General features: G+C 38.7%; 1 protein-coding gene and 1 long non-coding RNA gene across 2 annotated transcripts; one reads left to right on the forward strand and one right to left on the reverse strand.

Annotated features, from left to right (window-relative positions):
- The first annotated feature begins 1,981 nt into the window (after nucleotides 1–1,981).
- On the forward strand, nucleotides 1,982–4,894 carry LOC120434826. The gene is made up of 2 exons (XR_005609384.1): nucleotides 1,982–2,772; nucleotides 4,728–4,894. It is a non-coding gene; the product is annotated as an uncharacterized LOC120434826 (long non-coding RNA).
- Nucleotides 4,895–5,011: 117 nt separating this feature from the next.
- Nucleotides 5,012–9,522, reverse strand: LOC120434824 (interferon alpha-inducible protein 27-like protein 2A). The gene is made up of 4 exons (XM_039603237.1): nucleotides 9,397–9,522; nucleotides 9,243–9,272; nucleotides 8,959–9,120; nucleotides 5,012–5,579 (listed from the first exon to the last, which is right to left on the reverse strand). The coding sequence occupies exons 1-4, from the start codon at nucleotides 9,404–9,406 to the stop codon at nucleotides 5,485–5,487; spliced, it is 297 nt and encodes a 98-aa protein (XP_039459171.1). The 5' UTR covers nucleotides 9,407–9,522; the 3' UTR covers nucleotides 5,012–5,484.
- Nucleotides 9,523–9,870: the final 348 nt, after the last annotated feature.

Consider the following 9,870-nt stretch of genomic DNA (forward strand, 5'->3'; position numbering starts at 1 on the left):
ATATCATTTTAATATAAATGTATCATAATGAAAATAATGAAAACACAACACAATGATTAAAAACAATCTTGAGAGAATAACAAGACTTCCAGTTTTGGCATAAAGCAAATATATGAGTTCTTCATGATTTTCAGCTGATGAAACTCGCCAACCATCCCACTGCTGCTCCAGCACCAGCCACAGCAGCACCAACAGTAGCTGACAGACCAGCTGCACCTGCAGGACCATGACACAAAGAAGCTGAGAAATACTTATACTTTGTGCCTAATAAGTAAATATCACTTCAGTCCTACTGATATCACAGTGTACTGTATCATTATCAGAAGGCATAGCATACATTTTCACTGCTATGCAGATGACACCCAACTTTATCTATCCATGAAGCCAGATAACACACACCAATTATTTAAACTGCAGGAATTTACTAAAGACATACAGACCAGGATGACGTCTAATCTTCTGCTTTTAAATTCAGATAAAACTGAGGTTATTTTACTCGACCCTGAAAATCTTAGAAATATGGTATCTAAGCAGATTCTTACTCTGGATGGCATTACCTTGGCCTCCAGTAACACTGTGAGGAACCTTGGAGTCATTTTTGACCAGGATATGTCCTTCAATGCACATCTCAAACAAATATGTAGGACTGTTTTTTTCCATTTGCACTACATGTCTACAATTAGAAATATCCTGTCTCAGAGTGAAGCTGAAAAACTAATTCATGCATTTATTACTTCTAGGCCGGACTACTGTAATTCATTATTATCAGGATGTCCTAAAAACTCCCTGAAAAGCCTTCAGCTAATCCAAAATGCTGCAGCAAGAGTACTGACAGGGACTAGAAAGAGAGAGCATATTTCTTCTGTTTTGGCTTCCCTTCATTGGCTCCCTGTTAAATCCAGAATTGAATTCAAAATCCTGCTCCTCACATACAAGGTCTTAAATAATCATCTTATCTTAATGACCTTATAGTACCATATCACCCCATTAGAGCACTTCGCTCTTGCGCTGCAGGTTTACTTGTTGTTCCTAGAGTATTTCAAAGTAGAATCGGAGGGAGAGCCTTCACTTTTCAGGCCCCTCTTGTATAGAATCAGCTTCCCGTTTGGATTCAGGAGACAGACACTATGCATTGAGTATTTCTTCTTATGTCACCTTTCTCACTCACTATGTGTTCAAAGACCTCTCTGCACTGAATCACACTTGTTATTAATCTCTGGCTCTCTGCCACAGCATGTTTTTTATCCTGTCTTCCTTCTCTCTCCCCAAGCAGTCGCAGCAGATGGCCCCGCCCCTCCCTGAGCCTGGTTCTGCCGGAAATTTCCCTCTGTTAAAAGTGAGTTTTTCCTTCCCACTGTCACCAAAGTGCTTGCTCATAGGGATTGTGGGGTTTTTCTCTGTATGTAACAGGGGCGATTCTAGGATCAGAGCTTTGGGGGTGCTGAGCACCCAGAGAGCTGCCCAGCCAAGCAAGATAAACTTTACTTGTCACAATGAGATTTCTTCCCTGTCTCTGTCAGTCCATCCATCCTTAAATGTCTCTAGTTGTCCCGAGTTCCCTCTGTCTCCTTGGTGCATTTAAACCCCTGTTCCTCCCTGTCCTCATCGTCTGTTGTCTTCATCTCTGTCATCAGTCGTAATTTTACCATCTCTGTGCAAGTCTGCAAATTTCTTTATTAAGTCATAAGATTCTTAAATTCATCAAGTCTCTCTGTGCCTGGGTCCTCGTCACAAAACATGACATCACTGTTTTGTACATTTTAACACAATTTAATCCCCACATTTGTGAAAGAAAAGCAAAACACTTTTTTAAAAGTCTGTAACAAAACCATCAAATCTGATAAAGGTTATTTAAATGCTGTAAACGAAGAATGGATTGGTATTAAAAGAAAATACATATCCTAACCTTAATTACTGGGGGAAAATGATGAATGATGATCATAGTGAGTAAAAAGTAAACTGAGTGCATTTTTTGGACAGAGATTCACTTTTAATGTGTATGTATAATACAATACAGATACATAAAAAATACACTCCAAAAATAGACTCTTTGAAATGTACAAATTATTGATGAAAAATATTGATTAAAAAAAATTATAAAAATGGAGGCAAAATTTGCCTATGGTACAATGTATACAATGTATGAAAAGATCTTTACTGCAGATACTACTATGGCTCTGCAGATTTTTTTCTTTTATTTTAACCTATGTCGCCTCACCTTGAAGTTGGCAAATCACTTTTGGTGGTCAACTCTCTCAAGCAGTTTAACAGTTTCTGTTGCGCCTGTCACTATTCCCTGTCTGTTTCCTTACCTGGTTCTTCCTGACCTTGTACATTCTCTTCACCTTCCCCTCTTTCCTCCTCTCTCCCTCTTTGGACTGACAATCATACACAAATAGATTGTATTCAATTAGATGAAAAAATTACATTATATGAAAAAAAAATATTATTAAGATCACTGTGTTGCCCTTAAGGCATTTCTCTGAATAAATAGGTTCATAAGTTTGAAATAAATAATTCTAAGAAGATTTGTCATTAAAACATTGATATGTGTTGTTAAAATGAATAATTCATGCTTTACATACGTTTTAGTTAAAAGGAAAATATCGCTAAAATGTATTTCCTGTTCTGGCGGCGCACTTCCGGTTCCGGTCAGGCACTTCCGGTTTTGGTCAAGCACTCGGTTTTGCTGAGAAACAGGCTCCGCATGCTAAAGGCAGTATAGAGATGTAATCAAATGCCATCTACTCTGGATTATCAGGCTGGAACGCCGTAAGTTACTTTATATGACAGTTTATACAGATAGCTTTGGATATTAATGTATATTTTGCTAACATGAATATTTTAGTGAGAGTAATGCACTTTATCGATGTAAACAAATTTCTACCTGTTGAGCTGGAGCTTATTTTCTGTCATTTCAGTTTTCACCACATGTTCATGGAGACAATTAAACAAGCTGCAACTAAACTCCAGGGTCTTCATTTGTGGTTTAACTCGGTGTCACCAACATCCCTGTTGAAAACACTACAATCACTAATAAAAAAAAAGTCCTCTCTCAATGTACTTTCAACCAAAAGGCAAATAACCAAACCACATGTACATCTAATAAACGATATAAATACTGAAACACTGATCCAACATTATCCTTTATTGATGGATCATTTGATCTTACACTTTTACCTGAATGTTGCTCCTGGGTTTAATATCGGCACATGCACATATGACAAAATAACCAGATTCTCTCATTCCATTTCAAACAGGACAGCGGTAACAGCAGTAGGCTATGGACAATTTTAAGTTTTAGATTTTAAATAGGCTGTACAACTTTCAATGGGAGTAACAGGACAGTCAAATGTTGCTGATTTTACTACAGAGTAGGACAGATTGTAGGGTAGCAAACATCGTGGGAAAACACGTTTTCAACGCTGCAGCCTGCAGTGTTGAAAACGTGTTTTCCCACGATGTTTGGAACAACATTACACCCAGGTAACCTGCAGTCTGCAGGTTACCCGGGTGTAATGTTTTTCAGCTAAAAGGAAACATAGTCTGACTCCTACCTAACTATATAAAGAGTAACTGAAGGTTAAATGCAGCATGTCCTGTTTCAAGCCAGGTGCTTACACCTCCGCTCCGCTGCGTCTCAATCACCATCGCTCCGGCAGAAAAGGCGCTAGAGCCAGAGTAGGGGAGAGGTGAGCTGGAACAAACCATTTTAGAAGGGGGGGGGGTTATCTATACTTTTGTTGTTAAAATGTCACGTCTGGACCAAGTACTGTATGCTTTTTATATTTTTAGTAGTGTGTCAACAAACAGCAAATATTGTCAAAAAAGGTAAGAAATCTTTGGGGGTGCTTTGATTCATGCTTTGATTCATTTTGGGGGTGCTTCACCCCCAAAAATGGGCTAAAATCGCCCCTTGTATGTATTATTGCAGGGTCTACCTTACAATAAGGCGACTGTTGTTGTGATTTGGCGCTGCAGCTTCCAGAAGAGCAGGATCAGTGATTACAGCACCTACTGCAGGAAGCCACGACATGACTCACCGGGGTCCATGTCTTTGTCTGCTCTGCGTCTGCTCTGAAATGGGCAGATTTTAATAGCAAGCAATGCTTTCTTTCCTCCGCAACAAAACCTTATGTTCAGAGCTGAACAATAGAGGGCGACAGAGAGCAACACAAACTGTAGAGTGGTGTCTCTGTATTTTTGTGTTTCATATCTTTGCTTATATTGGTAAATGGGGTGTTAATAGGATTTAGGAAGGGGTCACATGTTTAAAATAAAGAAACCAGTATGTTTGTGGCCATAGCTTCTGGCAAAAATGTTCTTTATAAAATACAATAAAATGCTTTGATTTCATTCATGAGAGATTTGCATCAGATTAAATCCCAGTACGTCATTCACAACTGTTTAAATGTCGGATATCAGTTTTTGGCAGACCATCTATTTATAATGTTACGGAATAAATATATATTCTTAGTGCTTATTTTCTGTTTATATTGTTTTATAGAGGCCAGTGTAGAAAAACGCCACTTTGAGTTGTAATGACTGCAGAGGGGTAAATGCAAACACGCTTACACACATAAGTAATAATTAGACTAATCCTATAGATCAGAGAGCCCCGAACATGATATTCGGAACCAACTTTGAATAACTAAAAGAACAATGGATGAACATATTGGATTATTGAGGCGTCACAGAGAGGTGTTTTCCTTTTCTGTCCTTTACAGAAGAAGGAGCAGATTCTAGAACCACAGCAAAACCACGAAGCGGTTGGCGAGAATCCAGGAAGCACCAGACGAACGGATCTGGCCAAAAAAGGGGGACCCAAAGGAAGATAGTGTCTGCAGCTCTCCTTTTCCGGAAATGTAGAATAAAGATGATTTTTGAGCTTTGACCACACTGAGTCGGGTTTTTTCTCGGTCAGTAAAAGAATATAAAAGAGCCGGATTTGATAATAACCAGATGGAAAGACATCGCTTTGTTATCAGCAGATAATAATGCAGTGAGAAAATAAAATCCAAATAATTTATGCTTACAGGTAGAATTTGTATCATGTGCGACACTCAGTGTGTCCGACTTCACTTCAAGCTTTGGTGATCGCTTTATTTCTGCCAGTTATAGAAAGCAAGTATGTCAGCTTTGGGACTCAGTTGGATAATAATAATGATCCATGTCTTAGTTTTTTCTGATAACAGATAGATAAATATAATAATAAAATATAAACACAGTAATAAAAAATAACCAGAACACAACTTTAAAATGCTTTTCATTATTTTTTTAGGGCCTTTTTCACAGTTGCACAATTTGACCGTGTTCATGTGTTTTGTAATAAAACACCACAGAATTACCATCACTCAGATTTCAGCCAAGCTTTACTGAAGCATGAAGCTGATACTATTGCAACTGTTTCCAATTGGCAGCAGTAAATAAATCATTTATTATTATTATTATCATTTTCTTTCTAAATATCTTGATTTCTTGGTCTCAAATGAAAGTAGCCAAATACACAACAATTCCTCCAACAGCCCCTCCAACAAAGCCCAGCGCTGCGGAGGCGATCCCAGACAGACCTGCCATACCTGCAGAGAAAAAACAGGCTTCAGAATACCAGACAGCTGATCGAGCAGTTAGATCAAGTAACTGAGCTGCAGAGAAGAGGGGGAGGCTTTATCCTACGACGGAGTATTAGAGCCACAAGAAAAAAGTTGTTGATATGGACATTACTGTTTGAACACAAACTGCCACATGCGCTATATCCACTAAAGAAAATGCCTTATTTCGATGAGTTAGTGAAACAAATAGATCAGCCGTCTTGTGATACAACATTCATCATCTTTGTTGCATGAGGGTTTAACCACGGATAACCTCGCATCTGTCCATTACCAGCCGTGTCTTTTTGTACAGCCTAACACTTATCACCACACTGTGTTTATCAGCTAAAAGAGAAATCATTTCTTTCTTTCTTACTAAAACTGATTCTGAAGCACAATTTCACAAACTCAGATTATATTCAATTCAATTCAATTCAATTTTATTTATATAGCGCCAAATCACAACAAAAGTCGCCTCAAGGCGCTTTATATTGTACAGTAGATAGCACAATAATAAATACAGAGAAAAACCCAACAATCATATGACCCCCTATGAGCAAGCACTTTGGCGACAGTGGGAAGGAAAAACTCCCTTTAACAGGAAGAAACCTCCGGCAGAACCAGGCTCAGGGGGGGCGGCCATCTGCTGCGACCGGTTGGGGTGAAAAGAAGGAAAACAAGATAAAGACATGCTGTGGAAGAGAGACAGAGATTAATAACAGATATGATTCGATGCAGAGGGTCTATTAACACATAGTGAGTGAGAAAGGTGACTGGAAGGAAAAACTCAATGCATCATGGGAATCCCGGCAGCCTACGTCTATTGCAGCATAACTAAGGGAGGATTCAGGGTCACCTGGTCCAGCCCTAACTATATGCTTTAGCAAAAGGAAAGTTTTAAGCCTAATCTTGAAAGTAGAGATAGTGTCTGTCTCCCGAATCCAAACTGGAAGCTGGTTCCACAGAAGAGGGCCTGAAAACTGAAGGCTCTGCCTCCCATTCTACTTTTAAATACTCTAGGAACAACAAGTAAGCCTGCAGAGCGAGAGCGAAGTGCTCTAATGGGGTGATATGGTACTACAAGGTCATTAAGATAAGATGGGGCCTGATTATTTAAGACCTTGTATGTGAGGAGCAGGATTTTGAATTCAATTCTGGATTTAACAGGAAGCCAATGAAGGAAGCCAAAACAGGAGAAATATGCTCTCTCTTTCTAGTCCCTGTCAGTACCCTTGCTGCAGCATTTTGGATCAGCTGAAGGCTTTTCAGTGAGTTTTTAGGACATCCTGATAATAAAGAATTACAGTAGTCCAGCCTGGAAGTAATAAATGCATGAATTAGTTTTTCAGCATCACTCTGAGACAGGATATTTCTAATTTTAGAGATGTTGCGCAAATGGAAGAAAGCAGTCTTACATATTTGTTTAATATGTGCATTGAAGGACATGTCCTGGTCAAAAATGACTCAAGGTTCCTCACAGCATTACTGGAGGCCAAGGTAATGCCATCCAGAGTAAGAATCTGCTTAGATACCATATTTCTAAGATTTTCAGGGCCGAGTACAATAACCTCAGTTTTATCTGAATTAAGAAGCAGAAAGTTAGCGGCCATCCAGGTCTTTATGTCTTTAAGACATTCCTGCAGTTTAACTAATTGGTGTGTGTTACCTGGCTTCATGGATAGATAGAGCTGCGTGTCATCTGCATAGCAGTGAAAATTTATGCTATGTCTTCTAATGATGCTGCCTAAGGGAAGCATGTATAATGTAAATAGAATTGGTCCTAGCACTGAACCCTGTGGAACACCATAATTGACCTTAGTGTGTGAAGAGGACTCTCCATTTACTTGAACAAATTGGAGTCTATTAGATAGATATGATACAAACCACTGCAGTGCAGTACCTGTAATACCTACAGCATGTTCTAATCGCTCTAATAGGATATTATGGTCAACAGTATCGAGCGCAGCACTGAGGTCTAGCAGGACAAGCACAGAGATGAGTCCACTGTCAGAGGCCATAAGAAGATCATTTGTAACCTTCACTAAAGCTGTTTCTGCGCTGTGATGAGCTCTGAAACCTGACTGAAACGCTTCAAATAACCCATTCCTCTGCAGATGATCTGTTAGCTGTTTGACAACTACTCTTTCAAGGATTTTTGATATGAAAGGAAGGTTGGAGATTGGCCTATAATTAGCTAAGACAGCTGGGTCTAGAGATGGCTTTTTAAGTAAAGGTTTAACTACAGCCACCTTGAAGGCCTGTGGTACATAGCCGATTATTAGAGATAGGTTGATCATATTTAAGATCGAAGAATTAATTAATGGCAGGACTTCTTTGAGCAGTTTTGTAGGAATTGGGTCTAAAAGACACGTTGATGGTTTGGAGGAATTAATTATTGAAGTTAACTCAGAAAGATCAATTGGAGAAAAGAGTTTAACTTAACATCGATGGTATTAAAAGTAGCTGTAGATAATATTACATCTGTGGGATGATTATTGGTAATTTTTTCTCTAATGATAAAAATTTTATTTGTGAAGAAGTTCATGAAGTCATTACTAGTTAACGTTAAAGGGATTGTTGGCTCAGTAGAGCTCTGACTTTTTGTCAGCCTGGCTACAGTGCTGAAGAGAAACCTGGGGTTGTTCTTATTTTCTTCAATCAGTGACGAATAGTAAGATGTTCTGGCTTTGCGGAGGGCTTTCTTATAAAGTAGCAAACTATTTCTCCAGGCTAAATGATGATCCTCTAAATTTGTGACACGCCATTTCCTCTCCAGCTTACGAGTTATTTGCTTTAGGCTACGTGTTTGAGAATTATACCACGGAGTCAGGGACTTTGGATTTGAGGCCTTAGTTTTCACAGGAGCTACAGTATCCAGAGTCGTACGTAGTGAGGAGGTAAAATTATTAACAAGATAATCGACCTCTGTTGGAGTAGCGTTCAGATAGCTGCTCTGCTCTATGTTGGTACAGGGCATTGAAGATGATAACAGTGGGTGGATTATATTCTTAAACTTAGTTACAGCACTTTCAGAAAGACATCTACTTTGATAAAGTCTACTCTCCGCTGCTGTGTAATCAATTATTGTAAATGTAAATGTTATCAGGAAATGATCAGACAGCAGAGGGTTTTCAGGAAACACTGTTAAATACAGTAGCAACCGTGGCAGCTTGTCTTCAGACAACTGTAATCTCCACATTTCGACTATATTTTCAAAATGATCGATAAAATTTTTTTAACTAAATGGCCCTAAAACTCTTTCGTATTATCCTCACTGCAGCACGGTCACATGTTATTGTTTGGTGGCTCTTTAAGGTTTACAATAATAAAGATTTTTGAGTAATGGGAAACTTTTTTTTTTTCTTACCTGCTGACTGTAAAAGAGAAAACACACTTCCTGCTGCCACTCCTCCTCCATTGGCTATAGCAGCTGCAGACATCCAGCTTGCAGCGTAGGAACCAGCTGCTATTCCAGCTGAGGTGAAACCTATAGCCCCCAGGACAATAGGAGGAGAGACCACTCCTGCAACTGAAGAAACACCTGGTTACTGATCATCAGGATGCTTCAAAATGAATACATGTATGATATGTGTGACTTCACCTATGAGTTTTAGAGATAGAAATACATAAATAAGCAAATAGGTTTTTTACCTGCCCCTGCTGCGATCGCTAAGACTGTCACTGAAACACAAGAAAGAAAACAAAACAAAACTTCCCACAGCTCAACTGGAAATATTTAGACATTTTCTGTGACAGTAGAATCATGAGCTTATAGAGATGATTTGAAAAAGGCAGCTGTACTCACACAGACTCATTATTCCACTCAGGATGAAGAGCTTAAAACTGAACTGTGTCTTAAACAGAAGGGTGAGGATCAGCTGTTATTTCTTGGGAAATGAAACTGAATGGGCGTCACTGGGTCTGTGAAGTAAATAAAGTTCCTGTAGTCGTCATAGAAAAAGTGATTGTGAGGTTGGATCTCAGAGGGTTTGACATATTTACTTATTTTATGTTTTGTTGTGTATTTTTTTTTTTTTTTTTTTTACTTATTATGTATTTCACACACACGGGTTATTTCAAGGATTTTTCTTTCGGCTTTAATCCTTATGTTGAATCACTTGCTTAAAGTAAACACAAACAAAAAGGTATTATGTGTGGGAGCAAAAACTATCAGTGGCAGATCTGTAAGAACGGCACATGTACTGCATGTCCTTAAACCTCTGACCTTACTCAGAGAAAATAAATTACAAATTTAAATTAATTAGAGGCCAAAAGGATT

The sequence above is a fragment of the Oreochromis aureus genome, linkage group 19 (assembly GCF_013358895.1).
Source record: "Oreochromis aureus strain Israel breed Guangdong linkage group 19, ZZ_aureus, whole genome shotgun sequence".
In the NCBI taxonomy this organism is placed as follows: domain Eukaryota; kingdom Metazoa; phylum Chordata; class Actinopteri; order Cichliformes; family Cichlidae; genus Oreochromis; species Oreochromis aureus.